Consider the following 16,438-nt stretch of genomic DNA (forward strand, 5'->3'; position numbering starts at 1 on the left):
AATATCTTTTTTGGTTTTACACCTATCTACAAACATGCATAAAACTGTGACTGGGCTAGGCTATTCCTTTTGCTGCACAAGGCTACACATAGTTCATTATTTTTATTGTATGATAATCCTGAACGACTAATTTGTGGTCTGTTGATGAAACAAAAGGTTAAAGTGAAAGTAAGATGTCAGATGACTGTACATCAATACAAACAGCCAATGAGGGTCATGGGGCTGCTATGTAATCATCTAAGGATAAAGATATGTAAAATAGATATTGAGATAGACTGTACAAGTTATATTGGAAGTAGTGAAATGTTTATTATATGCTCAAATTCAATGGGGGCTATGCAGGAAGGCAACACAGATAAGGCCATCCAGGCACGCATTTGAAAGACAATGGGGAAAATTAGTACCTCCTATCTCCAACAAGTTTCAAGCCTCGTTTTGCCAAAGCTGAAAATTACCAGATCAAAGGACTATAAAAAGTTAAAAGGAGACTTGATTTCTGTAAAGGGGGGGTGATAAAAGGATTGAGCAAGATTTAATGACTCCCCAAGGCAGGGAGGGAATTACTGGTTTGTGAGTTAAGGGAATAGATGATCACCCAGACAGAGCGAGGCTCCGTGGAGGAGTCTATAAGGAAGCTAGAACTACCAGGATTACCATGTGGAAAATGGTTAGATATCTTGTAAGCGAGACATGTATTTGGTCTTTTTTACTATTACAAGATCTGTTTCTCTCTTAAATTCTTTTGTTCTCATCAATACTTTGCTATAAGAATGGTGTCTGGTCACTGGTGTCATTGCTTCCGAAGGGAACAGAACTGCAGGCTCCAAAGATACATCAGGCCTGCTGAGGCAATCACAGTTAGGACTTGGGGATGGCAGTCTACAATGCATGCCTAGAGCAGAAGAACCACATGCTTTCACCCCAACACAGGTGACAACTACAGGCCTGAGAACTGAGAGGAGGGTGCATTTGACAAGACCAGGAAGGGTTAGGTGTGCAGTTAGCCCAGTGACTGTGGCATACCCATTTTAGGAGTCACCACTATATAACTCACCTTTGACAATGTATTTAGTTCCATTTCCAGTGTAGATTGATACAGCATCCATGTATAAAGCATACTGTGTTATAATACCATTTGGTCTCTTTGGAGGACTCCAACTCAGTAGTAAAAAAGTGGGAAAGGATATAGCTGTAGGTGGTTGTACGTCTTCAGGGGCTGTAAAAATATAAATAAATAAATATTGTGTATTTATAACTATATATTGTAATGTTTTCAGGTACACAGATACACATCCACTCACCCAAATACCTATATCTAGAGATATCAAAAAACCCAAAACTTCACAATTATAAATCAAGTATACAGACCTGAAACCATTATAATATAGTGATATTCCAGGTTATTTAGCTTTTAGTGATTGATTGCTATTAGAAATATGCTCACTTAACATTATATATTCACTAGGGGGTCTTGTGGCTACAAGATGCCAACTACATTTTTGAAACTGTGCTACCAACAACAGGGTGTGTCTCACCACTTGCCATGAGGAAAACCTGGCATGGTTACCAGCACTGATGGTTTAGGTCTACTGGGTGATTTCTTCTCTGGTTCCTTTTCCTTTTTCCTTTTGTGAAAATCCCTTGTCTGTGCACATCACCACTTCTGACAATATTGGGAAATTCCCTATGCATTGTTTAGAGCAATGGATCTTTCATATAACTGGTCAGCAAACCAATTTATGACAAGGAAGAAGGAAGGGGCCTATCATTTACAGCTGGTAGAACTGGTTGCCAGTTCAAGCACTAGGTAATTTTAAAGGATAACCACCAGCCTTAACAAAGATGTTAGAAATTAGTTAAAGACAAAACATTTTATACTTGAATGTCTAAAGTTAGACACCTAAATCTACATTTATCTTATTTTCAGAGATGCTCAGTGCCTGTGGCTCCATAAATTTCAAATGGAGGCTAAAACACTTTTCACTTTTGAAAATCAGGCCACTATTTAGATGCCTACATAGGGTTTTATGTGCCTAACTTTAAGCACTCAAGTATGAATATTTTGACCTAAGATATTTGTGACATTTTTTATTAAAACTAACTACCTGACCAAGAGCTTTAATCCCTCTCTCTTTGACTTCATGTCTTGAACCACAAATTGATCTTTTTTTTTTTCTTCATCAAAATCACGGATGTAGATATTATTAAGGCTATGTTTTAGTCACGGGTATTTTTAGTAAAAATGTCATGGACAGGTCCCAGGCAGTAAACAAAAATTCACAGCCCGTGACCTGTCCATGACTTATACTACATACCCCTGACTAAAACTTGGGGGGTGCAGCTCAGGGGGGTGGAGGGTGGCCAGAGGGTGCTGCAGGTGCGACCTGCGGGGAACCATGGATACTCGGGGAGGGGGAGGGTGCGTGGGGGTGGAGGGAGTGGTGCGTGGCCCGAGGGGATCCCATGGGTGCTCAGGGGAGGTCGCGACCTGGGGGGACGCCACAGGTGGTGGTGGGGTGTTGGTGGGGCTTAGGCAGGTTCCCTGCCCAGCTCCTGGGAAGCAGTGACCTCCAATTCCTAGCTTCATGTGCTGCCTCCGCTCCATCCCAAGCTCCGGTTCTGCAGCTCCCATTGGCTGGGAACCACAGCCAATGGGAGCTGGGAACCACAGCCAATGGGAGTTGTGGGAGAGGTGCCTGTGGGCAGAGGCAGCACATGGAGCTAGGAGCTGAGGGAGGAGAGTTCCTGTCACCCTTCTGGGGATCCACCCAGTAAGCACCACCCCATACCCTAGTCTCCAGTCCTGAGCCCCCCCCCCCCACCCAAACTCCTGCTGCTGGGGGGTGGAGAGGGGCCCGAGACTTCCCCAGCAGCAGCTGGTGCAACTATCCCCGGGGCTGCCCGAGCGGTGCAGGTGGTTCCCAGGCCAGGTGCATGGGCCGCTCCAGAAGTCATGGAGGTCACTTCATGACAAACATGGAGCCTTAATTATTATATTATTATGCACACATAACTTTAATTCTGACATTTCCTATCTTCTAATAGTTTGACTTTGCAACAGTAATAGTGCTCTTTCAATGTAGTTTGTGTGTATGTTGTAAACTAGAGGTTGGCAATGGCTAATAGTTTAGGGTATGCCTACACAGCTCATGGCAGCAAGCCTCCTCACCCAGGGTGATTTGGGTTTCCAGGGCTTGTGCTAGCACTCTAAAAATAGCTGTGTAGACAGCTCTTTCAAGTTGTGCCTTGTGCTGGAGCTCGTGCTTTGAAGCCCACCCCCCTCCCTAGGCTTCAGAGTCTGAGGGCTGGTCTACACTACGGGGGAGGGGGGTTTGACCTAAGTTACGCAACTTCAGCAACTTGAATAACGTAGCTGAAGTTGACGTACTTAGATCTACTTACCGCGGTGTTATCACTGCAGTGTGTCGATGGGAGACACTCTCCCGTCGATTCCCCTTGCACTTTTCGTTGAGGTGGAGTTCCGGAGTCGACGCTAGCGTGATCAGCAATTTATCACATCTATACTAGACACAATAAATTGACCCCCGCTGGATCAATCACTGCCCATCGATCCAGCCGGTAGTGTAGACAAGCCCAGAGTTCCAGCTCAAGCTACAACTTCCACGAGCTATCCACACAGCTATTTGTAGAATGTTAACCCAAGTCTCTCAACCTGGGCTGGGAGGCTCACTGGCATAGCTTGAATAGACATACTCTCAAAGGCCCAGTTCTGCCTCCCTTATAGCGAGTTAACTCCACAGCAATACCTTTGAATATCATAAGGGCGGCAGAACTGGGGCTTACTCACTCTGGCAGGAATATCTGGTAATTTACAAGCACTATTTTGGAAAAAAAAAAATTCTTATGTAAACCTTCCCAACGTGAAAGTGTATCTTCAGAAATGAGCATTTTTTTCTGAATCAGATAGAATTCCTGTATTAGCTAGTACGTTTACTAAGCTGAGCAAATAAGAAAAATAATTTTAAGAAAAATTGTAATACGCAATAAAGCAAATATATTATAATATTGGATTTCCTTACATATGGCATTGGCTCCATTAACATTTTTTTTCCAGAGGAAGCCCACAAATAATGTAATTTTCATTGATAATGAAATGAGTAATAAGTTAGCAATTCACTAAAATATCAGTTAGTGTATTTAACAACGTCCTACAAAACTATAATTGGACTTAAGGATTTAGAACTGGATTGGTACTCTTAGTAGATATTAAAGGATTGACATAAAAATTATGCTCAAATAATTGCAGATGGCAAAACCCTTCAGGATAAGCCTAGCAAACCTGCTTATTTTGGTAAAATTTTCCTTCATTTTAAACATTTAGCCTACAGGCAATTCGAAGTTCCATCATATATATCAAATTTGGTGACTCTCCATGGGACATCACTAGCTGAGTCATGTGTCCTATTACTAAGAGCAATGGAAGAGAAAGAATATTTTTTCTCATGGGGAAGCCATCTCACTCTCCCCCCCATTTGTAGTCTAGCTGACTGTGACACAGTGATGGAGAAATATTAAAAAGTTTAGGGTGAGATTTTCAAAAGCTCTCAGCATTTGCCTAACACTAATCCCCCTGAAGTTCACAGTAAAACCCATCACAGACCTCTATGGGAGTAGTTGGAACAGCACTAAGAGCCTTTAAAAATACCACCAGCCTAATTTAGGTTTGGTTCAGTTTAATGTTTACCCAAAGCTTTGACAAACTTTTTGATTCAGAAAAATTAGGTTAGAAATCTCAGAAGAATGACCTTTCTCAGGATAGTCCTGGATTGGTTGAAAATCAGAAAGGAAAAAGGGTATTTGAAAATTTCAAAAACAAAATTAAGGGAAAATTATACCATTACACAGAACAACTCCACTGAAGTCAATGGGAGTTCTGGTCAGCATCTGATGACAGATTTTTGCCTTTAAAACATAAGAATGGCCATACTGGGTCAGAATAATGGTGCATCTAGCCCAGTATTCTGTCTTCTGATAGTGGCCAATGCCAGGTACTTCAGAGGGAATTAACAGAATAGGGCAATTATTGAGTGATCAATCCCCTGTTGTCCCCTCCCAACTTCTGGCAGTTAGAGGCTTAGGACACCTAGAGCATGGGGTTTCATCCCTGACCATCTTAGCTTATAGGCATTGATGAACCTATTTTCCATGAACTTATCTAATTCTTTTTGAACCTTCACAATATCCCATGGCAATGAATTCCAAAAGTTGACTGTGTGTTATGTGAAGAAGAGGAAGTTACTCACCTTGCGCAGTAACAATGGTTCTTCGAGATGTGTGTCCCTATGGATGCTTCGCTGTAGGTATGCTTGCGTCCCTGCGCTGCTGATCGGAGAACTTCGGTAGCAGTATCCAATAAGCCCTCACATGCACCGTCTCTCCTCATGCCCCGGTCACAAGGCTAACCAGTGCACACAGGCTAACCCCCCCCATCAGTTCCTTCTCTACCGCAGAGTCATTGACAAGAACTGAAGTAGAGGGGAGGAAGATGGGCTGTGGAGCACCCATAGGGACACACATCTCGAAGAACCATTGTTACTACACAAGGTGAGTAACTTCCTCTTCTCCTTCAAGTAGTATCCCTACGGGGTGCTCCACTGTAGGACTCCCGAGCAATATCCCCACAGGAGGCTGGGGCTTCGGAGTCGAGTCAGTTACAGATGACAGTACTGTGGAGCCAAAGATGGCATCAGAGATGGAGTCCCCAATCGCATAATGTTCTGCGAAGATATGGACAGATTTCTGTTGTAGGGACATTCTTGAGGAAGGCGACAGATGAAGAGATCAACCTTGTGGAGTGTGTGAGAATACCATCTGGAAGTGTCATGTTGTGAACCCGATAACATTGTCTAATGCAGTTTGAGACCCACATGGAAAGTCTCTGGGCTGATATTACTGAGCCCTTGGATCTTTCTGCCTAGGAAAAGCCTAGGAGACTTCCTAAAAGTCTTCACCCTATCCATGTAAAAGGCCAGGGAGCTCCTAACGCCTTGTGTGTGTGGTATAGCCTCCCTGTTATCACAGTGTGGCTTCGGGTAAAAAGTTGGAAGGTGGATCATTTGGTTCATGTGAAAAGGAGTGGTCACCTTAGGTGTGAATTTCAGGTGTGGCCTGAGTGTGACCTTGTCCCGAAAGAATACCGTGTAGAGAAAATGTGCCATCAGAGATGCTATTTCCCCTATTCTCCTAGCCAAGATGATTGCCACCAGGAAGACCGTTTTAATTGACAGGTATGTAAGTGAACAGCCATGGGTTTCAAGGGAGGTCTAGTCAGGCTTTTCAACACTAGATTTAGATCCTATGTAGGGGTGGGCTGTCAGGGTTGTGTAAAAAAGGTTTAGTATACCCATGAGGAATCATTTTGTGGTTCTGTGTGATAGCTCTGAGTAGCCTTTTACTTGTCGGTGGAAGGCTGTTATAGTCACTAAGAGAACTTTGAGTGAACTGAGAGATAGACCCCATTTTTTAAGTGTCAGTGCACAGTCTAGGATCTTTGGAAGAGTAGTGGATGTTGGAGAAATTTGTTGAGAATTACACCAAGCCTGAAATCTGGATATTTTTTTGCGGGTAAATACAGTATGTTGTGGATTTTCTACTGTGTAATAATACCCTTTGTACCTCCTCCGAGCAGGAACTTTCTATGCATTTGAAACATGAAGGCGCCAAGCCTTGACGTGGAGAATCCCAAGGTTGGGATGTAGAGTACATCCTTTGTTCTATGAGTGGAGGTATGGAGTGGATTGGAGAGAGATTGGTGCACATGTTGAGAGCTGTGACAGGTAAGGGTGATAATTCAGTCTCAGCCAAGTGGGAGCAATCAGTATGACATGTGCACCTTCTTATTTTATTTTTAATAGGACTTTTGACAGTAGGGGAAATGGAGGAAAGGCATAGAGAAGGTTCCTGTTCCAGGGAAGAAGGAGAGCATTGCCTAGCATTGCCCCATCCCTGCTCTGGAGCAGTAACATGGACGTTTCTTGTTCAGTAAAGTGGTGAACAGGTCTGTGATCAGTGTCCCTCACCACCTGAATAGGTTGTGAAGATGTGGGTGCATCTCCCCTTCGTGGTCATGTAGGAACCTGCGACTGAGACTGTCCGCTATCTAATTGTGTGTGCCTGGAAGATAGACTGCTTATAGTGTAATGAGGGAGATGCACCAGTTCCATAACGTTAGTACTTCTGCACAGACAGAGGGTGATCTGGCTCCTCCCTGTCGATTTATGCAGTATATGCATGTTATGTTGTCTGTTAGGACTCTCGTGTGTGTTCCCTTGATCAGCAGGAGGAAGTGGGTGCAGGCACTGCTGACCACCCTGAGCTTGAGGAGGTTGATGTGGAGGCATATCTCCATGGACAACCATTTGCCTTGTGTTGTAAGGTTGTTTAGATACGTGCCCCATCTTATGAGGGATGTGTCGGTGGTGAGAAGTACCAATGGGGAAGTTTGCAAAAAGGGGATCCCTTTGCAAATATTTCCTGTTTTTTTCCACCAGTCCAGGGAGTTTTTTACCTTGGTGGAAAGTGACAGAGGTTTATCTAGTCCGTCTCTGTTTAGTCTGTAGACTGAGCTGAACCACATCTGGAAACACTGCATGTGAAGCCTAGAATGAGGTATCACCGCTGTGCCAGCTGCCATATCCCCCAAAAGTTGGAGACAATGTCTGACTGATATTTGGGGGCTGTTTCGTATTGTCTCTATGAGCACATACCAGGAGAGGAACGTGTGCTGAGGTTGTTCCGGGATGAAGGTTGATTTCTGTGTGTTGATCTGTAGACCCAGTTCCGTGAATAAGTCTATAGCAGTTTTGGTAACCCGACAAGCCTCGTTGAAGGAGCAGGCTCTCAGGAGGCAATCATACAGGTAGGAGTAGATCATGGTCTCCTGGGAGCATAGGTGAGCACCCACTACTGAGAGAACCTTGGAGAATACCTTCAAAGCCGATGACAACCAGAAGGGTAGTACTCTTTACTGATAGTGGTGTTGTCCTAGGGTAAACCCGAGGAACTGTCCGACAGACAGTAGGATTGAAATATGGAAATAAACGTCCTGAAGGTTGAGGGCCAAAAAACAGTCTCCCTCTTCCAGTGCTGGAATAATCATTGCTAGAGTGACAATCTAGAATTTTTGAGCTTTGACAAACTTGTTGAGTGCTCTGAGGTCTAGCATAGGTCTCCAACCTCCCTTCCTCTGGGGTTTTAGGAAATAACGAGAGTTAAAACCTTTGCCTCATAGATGTTGAGGTACTGGTTCTATGGCTCCTAACTGGAGGAGGCGATCTCTCTCTTTTTGTAGTAAACTCTCATGAGAAGGGTCCCTGAAAGACGGGAAGGGTAATGGTGGGGGGAGGCAAAGTGGATGGAATACCCATTTTGAATGATTTCCAATACCCCATCAGTCCAATGTTATGCATTCCCAGGTCCTGCGGAACATGGCAAGGTAGTAGCTGAATGGGTAGAATGGGTCAGCTGTAGTGGTTGATGGGAGTGGTCTGTTGACACCTCGACTAACATGTCAAAATTGATATTTTAAGGTAGATGGTTGCAACCTGGAAGGCTGTGGTCCTGATGGTTTGCGTCTGGAGAACCTAGATTTATTTCTCTGAGGTTCATAAAAGCATTGAGTCTGGTATCGGGAGGTACAGGATTTATGTTGGTGTTGTGGACTAAATTTTGTTTTTTGTCCAGGTGTATAGATTCCTAATAAGTGGAGAATTGCCCTGAAATCTTTAAGGGTATGGAGAGACGCATCAGTATTCTCTGCAAACAACTTAGTGCCTTCAAAGGGAAGGTCTTCAACAGTCATCTGCACCCCTTTAGGGAAACCTGAAATGTGTAACTATGGCATACTTCTCATGATCACCGTCATGGAGATGGATCGGGCCGCTGTATTGGCTGCATCGAGGGCTGACTGGAGAGTTGTTTTGGCTACTAGCTGCCCTTCCTGGATGATAGCTCAGAATTGGTTGCACTGTGACTCTGGGAGATGATTAATAAAGCTGTTGAATTTTGAATAATTGACATAGTCATACTTCGCTGGTAAGGCTTGATAGTTTGTGATTTGAAACTGCAATGTGGCTGAACAGTAGGCTTTCTGCCCAAAGAGGTCCAAGCATTTCCAATCCCTATCATAGGGAGTGGATCTCATTTGGTTTTGACGGGCCTGGGAGTTTGCCACATCCATAACAATGGAGTTGGGGGAAGGGTGGGAGAAGAGAAATTCCATCTCCCCAGCCAGGATGTAATATTTTTATGGGCCCATTTACAAGTAGGCCTCACTGATGCTGGGGTTTGTCATATAGTTTTGCAGGTACATAAGAACCTCATTGATGGGGAAAGCTATTCTGGAGGTCAAGAAAGAGTGTGGGATGTCAAGGAGTTTGTAATGAACGTCCTTGACTTCCTCCAAGGGTACGTCTATACTTACCTCCGGGTCCGGCGGTAAGCAATCGATCTTCTGGGATCGATTTATCGCATCTTTACTAGACGCGATAAATCGATCCCGGAAGTGCTCGCCGTTGACGCCGGTACTCCTGCTCGGCGAGAGGAGTACGTGGGGAGCCTGCCTGCCTGCCGCGTGTGGACCCGCGGTAAGTTCGAACTAAGATAGTTCGACTTCAGCTATGTGAATAACGTAGCTGAAGTTGCATATCTTAGTTCGAAGTGGGGGGTTAGTGTGGACCAGCCCCAAGGGTATCTGCAGTGTGTCTGCAACTCTTTTTGCCAAGTCCTGGGAGAGCTGGAAATCCTCAGCTAAGGATGGTGGCAGGACATGAATGCCTCATTTGGAGAGGAGGAAGAGATGTTGGTCTTCAGAGTAAATTCTTCCTCAACTCCACCCTCATATTCCTCCATGATCTCTTCTGAAAGTTTTGAGGTTCTAGATGCCATAGCCGAAGGAGAATGTCTCAAGGGCTTATGAGTGAGGCTGGGAGCCTGAGAAGTGTGGGGGTGATATACACCCAGGTATCCCAGTATGGCCACTGGGGCAGTGGAATAGAGCCCAGTGGTGATGCCCATGGTTGGTCATATGCCAGTGGTGGTGGTGGGGAGATTGGGGTTATACCCAAGAAGCCTCTTGATAACAGACATATGAGGGTGCGTGGCGTCCCTCTAAAACTGATAGAAGGGGGAACTACTCTCCACTCATAGAATACCAGGGTTGGAAGGGACCTCAGGAGGTCATCTAGTCCAACTCCCTGCTCAAAGGAGGACCAATCCCCAGACAGATTTTTGTCCCAAATCCCTAAATGGCCCCCTCAAGGATTGAACTCACAACCCTGGGTTTAGCAGGCCAATGCTCAAACCACTGAGCTATCCCTCCCCCCTCCCTGGTGGGCAAAAATAGTCAGAGAAGGCACTTCTTGAAGCCTGGTGAGCTGGGTATACCTTGCTGGGGAAAGGAGTCCCCCCCAAAAAAGGAGGAAAAATAAAGTTTTGTTTGTTTGCTTTTTGTTTTGGAAGAGAGATACAGAGGAAAAGGCTCCAACTAAGACTGAAGAGACTAAGTAATAAAAATGCTAAAGAAGCTAATTATCGAAACAGACTACTAATGGCTCCATCTCTAGCCCGGGGCAATTGAGAAGGAACTGAGGGGCATTAGCCTGTGTGCGCTGGTTAGCTTTGTGGCAGGGCATGAGAAGAGAGAGCGCATGTGTTGGCCTACCCAACACTGCTACCAAAGTTCTCCAATCAGCAGCACAGGGACAGAAGCACACCTAAAGGGACACTACTCAAAGAAGTAGTATTTCCTTATGTTTGTTTTAAACCTGCTGCCTATTAATTTCATTGTGTGACCCCTGGTTCTTGTGTTATGTGAAGAGGTAAATAACACTTCCTTATTCACTTTCTGCACACCATTCATCATTTTATAGCTATCCATCATATCCCTTCTTAGTAGTCTTTTTTCCAAGATGAAAATTACAAGTCTTTGTAATCTCTCTTCATATGGAAGTTGTTCCATCCCCATAATCATTTTTTGTTGCTCTTCTCTGTACCTTTTCCAATTCTAATATATCTTTTTTTGAGATCGGGCAAACAGTATTCAAGGTGTGGGAGTACCATGGATTTATATAGGGGCATTATGATATTTTCTGGCTTATTATCTATCCCTTTCCTAATGGGTCCTGGCATTCTGTTAGCTTTTTTGACTGCCACTGCACATTCAGTGGATGTTTTCAGAGAACTATCCACAATGACTCCAAGATCTCTCTCTTGAATGGTAACAGCTAATATAGACCCCATCATTTTGTATGTACGGTTGGGATTATGTTTTCCAATGTGCACTACTCTGCATTTATCAACTTTGAATTTCATCTGCCATTTTGTTTGACCAGTCACCCAATTTTGTGAGATCCCTTAGGGTATGTCTTCACTACCGGCCAGATTGGCGGGCAGCGATCGATCCAGCGGGGATTGATTTATCACATGTAGTCTAGATGCGATAAATCGACCCCCAAACCCTCTCTCGTTGACTCCTGTACTCCAGCTCGGCGAGAGTTGATGGGGAAGTGGCAGCAGTCGACTCGCCATAGTGAAGACACCACGGTAAGTCGATCTAAGTATGTTGACTTCAGCTATGTTATTCACGTAGCTGAAGTTGCATAACTTAGATCGATCCCCACCCCCACGGTGTAGACCAGGACTTAGTAACTCCTCATAGTCTGCTTTGGTCCTAACTATCTTGAATAATTTTGTATAGTCTGAAAATTTTGCCACATCGCTGTTTACCCCTTTTTCGACATCATTTATGAATATGCGGAACCGCACTGGTCCCAGTACAGATCTCTGTGGGACACTATTATTTACCTCTCTCCATTTTGAAAACTGACCTTTTAGCTAAAACCTTGTTCTAGAAAAGCATGCAAGTCCAGAGGGGTAAAGGGTTATTTTTTTCCCCCACATTAATTCACCCATCCCTACAAAGAGTTGGGAATTTGGCATAAGTTTACAGCTGATCCAAACTTTGTGGCTGAGAACCATATCTAATTTTAATTAATTAGAAGTGGTGCGGTTTTGATTTTTCTGGTTTGCCTCTAATTTACATCAACTTATGCTGAAGTCTTAGTTCCATGTTAGCACTGTATTGCTATTTCTTTATTTAACTTATTAAAAAAAAAGACAAATAAAACAAAGAGGAGCCTATATTTGCTTCTTAAAAAACACACCACGCACCAGATGGGAATATTTTTTTTAAGATGAGTTTTAAAATTCTTTCACCTCATGGAAGACAAAATACTGTTTTACACATAAGGGTCAAATTATATTGGTGCAAATCTGGAGTAACTGCTGATTTCAAGTGGATTACTCCAACTTTAGACTGATGTAACCGAGAGATGAATTTGACCTGGACCTTATGTTTAAGTGAGATAGGAGTTACATATGCTTCAGATCTTTTGGGAACAGTTCCTCCAGTAATTGATGCACAGTAGTTATTGAGCTGGTCTCTAAAGCCAGAACTGTAATATATTTTCTTTCTTGCTGCTCTAGATCTTAATGCAAGCTTAAGAAACCTTAATTTATGCTTGCAACTTTTAAGTTCCAAGTACAACAAAAAATGCATGAGAGTTAAGAAAAGCAGCAGAAAATTGAGCAGTGATTAATAAATGGCTAAATTGGCGTTCGGAGGTTCCATCATACTAAAATAATTGTTGCCTATGCTAGTGTTTAGCAGTTAAAAGAGACCATGGAAATCAACCGTTTGATTCTCAATTTCATACTGTGCCATACAATCAATTCTTTTTAGTCAGACTGTCTCTAGATTTACTTCTGAGCCATAGTAAAATGAGGAAGCTTTCATTAATCTTTCAGATGCTTCATATTAATGACAAGGCTCTTGCATGAACAATGTAACAGCAATTAAAAAGCCCATTAATCTGCATTACAGCTATTAAAGATGCATGTCATTAAAGGGTATGGAGTTTGATTCATTTTCGCACCCCCCCAAAAATGGAGCAATTATGCTCTGGCAATGCACTTTGTCATCAAATTAGGTTGGGGTTTTCCAGCAAATGGCTTTGCAGCATTTAGCTCTTCTCCTATTTTATTATTCATGACTGAAATGTGGAAGTCAAGACCTTTGAAATTACTTTACCTTCTTGTGGAGTGGAGATGTTCAATGCATGTGAGCTCTCAGTACAGCCAGCCAAAGTGCAAGCAGTTAGGGTTACACCATAGTTTGCGAAGGGTTGCAAGCCTGTCAACATGCCTACAACAGAAGAAATTAATGTTGCATATGTACACTATGTGGTCCCTTGTATGTACATATACAGTCACAATGCTATAATTACATCGTCCAGCAATATATATTTACATAAAATAATATACTTACAGTAGTACAGGAGGAAAGGACAAAGCATTAAAACTTGCATTTCTAGTTCCCTGTGGTTTGGAATAGTTTCTGCTTTTTAAAAATAAATCATGTTTTATTCAGAACAATATGCTAATATTGTGCAACTGGAATCTTCCAGTTATTCTTTGTAAACTAGAAGTTATTTCAAGATTTCAGCAGCTTAAATACATGTAACTATTGACTCATCTTTTCTTCATCCCTTCCCCACCAAATTATTTTACTTATAAGTTTTGTTTTTCCCAAGGAATTTCTAACCTCTTGGATAACACTAAAGAGATCTTTCTCTCAGGCATTAACACTGTTCTACGAAGCTTCCCATTTTAATCCAAGATATCAAGCTCCTGGTACCATATGAAACATATCATCTGAGTTCCATTACTTCAGTGGCATCGTATAATCCCTGTGTTAATACACCACCACAGTAACGGAACACAGTACCCAAGGATTCAACATGGAAAGATTTGTATACTTGTGCTTTTTCAGGACTTATTGGTGTTAGTGAAGAGAGGTGGATAGAATTCTGTTATAAATCAGCCGTGAGTGATACCAATTTGATTTCACTCCTGGATGCACTCCTGAAAAAAAAAGGTCATCCTAGTACTCAAAAAATGTAGGGATAGGTGTAACGATTCAGTGAGGAGTATTGGCATAGGAAATCTCAGTTATATTAAATTGGAAAGTATAGAAGTACCACAGTGAAAGTGTACAAATGTTCAAGAAATCTGTCAAAGCATTAGCAGTTCTCATTTCAAAGCAGGTGAAATAATTAAAATAAAAGTTAAAAATTAATAAAAAAGGAGAGCAGACTCTTGCCGACTTTCAATGTGCATCATATTCTGATGTCCACTATGTCCACTGGCTTCCAAGTGTAGAATTTCACCTTAGGTGCCAAATTGTGCTATTTAGGCCCTGTCCTGCATTGGGGTGATAAAAAGCTGTACTTTTTCATAAGCAGCTTGGGAAAGAACTTGCTGTTGGAAGCTACAAAATTATATTTAATTGGAAAATGCAGAGGTAAAGAGCTTGCCCTAAGATCCCCTCAGTGCAGTGTGTTATGATGCTGCCTCCTTCACCTCCTGCCCCCTTTGGGGTGATGTGCGCACTTGGAGGTGGAAGTAAGTAGCAGTCCCTACCATTAACAATCAGTGCAGAAAATTTCCCTTCCTCTTGTGCAGGACAGCAAAGTAAACGTCAAAGTTGGTGCAGTTTTTCTTTGATGTGCACAAGTGACAATCCAAAGTGAGTTGATGTATTCTCCTAGTATTTGCTAAGAAGCTTGTAGATGCTACAGTTTTTCAGATCAATCTTTCACTGAAAAGGAGATGCTTGGTTTATTCTTGTACTTGACTGAAAAATCCTGAAAGTTTGGCATCTGCAAGATCTTTCAATCGCTCTCTTTTAGGGCCTGATTCTACTCTCCCTTACAATATAAATCAGGGGCAACTCCAGTCAATGTAGTTCCATTTAAGAGTAAAAATGGTGAAAGATCGATACCATCCCTCTATGATCATAGTTCTTGATTCTGCTAATCATCAGTTGATAATGGAAAGCTGCACTGACACCTCTGAATCTAATGTAAATGCTACAGCAGATACACTGAAGGCAGAGCAGGGTCAGCAGCAGTACCAACAAACTTTGCCTGTAATCTTTTGATGATGGAAGACAGCAATTTGAAAGCACATTGAATAAGCATAAAGTAGGCATTATTGATGTTTTTAAAGTTTTAGTATCCCGTGTAATGCAGGCATCTGTATTAAACTATTTGGCACCAGCATCTCCAGGGAATCTCTCTGCTAAGCACTAATGCATTTTGCATTAATACTTAACATTGACACATACCTAGTGTGGGGGGCAAGAGGGAGAGGGGAGGGATGAAGAGGAAAGTAAAACCACACAGTTTGAATTACCTTAAGCCAATAAATAGGTGCATGAACCAATGCATCTAAATGTGACATTTGCATGTTCTCTGCTGTGAGAAGTGTGGCAGGGGATATTTTGTTATACATCAAGTGCCTTTTCACATTGCATTCTGCTGTGCTTTTGGATGCAATTTAGTTGTATTTTACATTTAGCAGCCATAGCCTATTCTTCTTATGAGATAGTGAGTTAATACTCCTTGAATTTCTTGTTGGGAGACATTCTGTGGGGTCTCCAATGGCTTCAGGCACCACCAGCAGCAACAGTACATCCAGAAAGACGCCCAAAGCACTGGAGGAATTTTTACTTATTTATTTTACAAAATGGAAAGATAGTACATGCTGTATCTGCGCTGCATTAGATTTTACATATTGAATCATCTGACAGGGATGTGAAGAACAGTGGGCTTCTAAAAATCATTCTTTTTGTAAATCTTGTTCATTTTTTTTAGTAAAAGCTTATACAGAGAAATTCACTCTTTTCCTTTAGACATAACATGTCCACTATTTTGCCAGCAACAAGGAAGCAGATGATCTGAATAGGTAGGCAACGGAAAGTGCAGTTTTTATTTACATACTTCAACAAACTACTTTTTTCCTCAGCTGCCAACCTAGCTATTTGGCCAGCATCCGCTGTAATCTGTTCTCCTTCATTATGTTAATCTGTGGGCGGAAAGATTGCTGTCATCTTCAAATCGCTTGTACAGCAATGGTAAACACCTTGGCCTGTCTGTAATTGGACAGGTGTCTGCTTTGGTGTCACTCGGCTTTTAATTCAATTAAAGAACTGGCTGCTCTTCTCTCATTACCCGCTCATTTCCTCTGCACTTTTAGTCAGCTGTTGAAATTTACACCCGGTGCCTGCCTATCCCAGAGTGCAAAGTCAGCAGTCCCATAACAAAGATCATCTTTGATATACATGCTTTAATTTATAGCAGAGCAAAGAAAATTATGTAATCTTGTTATAAAACTGCCCTGAGACCCATCTGAAAATGGCAGAGGGTCTTTTAAATAGTTTCTTAACCCTTAATTTGTACACTATCATGTCAGCATCTCTTAAAGGCAATACTTGACATCCAGGTAGACAGTTCATGTGGCTGCATCACAAAGTGATGCTAACCCCACAAAGTTCTGCCCTCAGATATGCGTCCACAGC

At 42.5% G+C, this 16,438-nt stretch overlaps 1 protein-coding gene across 1 annotated transcript in view; it reads right to left on the bottom strand.

Annotated features, from left to right (window-relative positions):
- Positions 1–16,438, bottom strand: part of USH2A (usherin) — a 565,863-nt gene that overhangs the window by 302,576 nt on the left and 246,849 nt on the right. Inside the window, exons 30-31 of the mRNA XM_054021626.1 lie at positions 13,109–13,222; positions 1,055–1,216 (exon numbers count right to left, since the gene is read on the bottom strand). Coding sequence (XP_053877601.1) covers positions 1,055–1,216; positions 13,109–13,222 — 276 coding nt within the window. The remainder of the gene's footprint in view (positions 1–1,054; positions 1,217–13,108; positions 13,223–16,438) is intronic.

This window comes from Malaclemys terrapin, chromosome 3 (genome assembly GCF_027887155.1).
Source record: "Malaclemys terrapin pileata isolate rMalTer1 chromosome 3, rMalTer1.hap1, whole genome shotgun sequence".
In the NCBI taxonomy this organism is placed as follows: domain Eukaryota; kingdom Metazoa; phylum Chordata; order Testudines; family Emydidae; genus Malaclemys; species Malaclemys terrapin.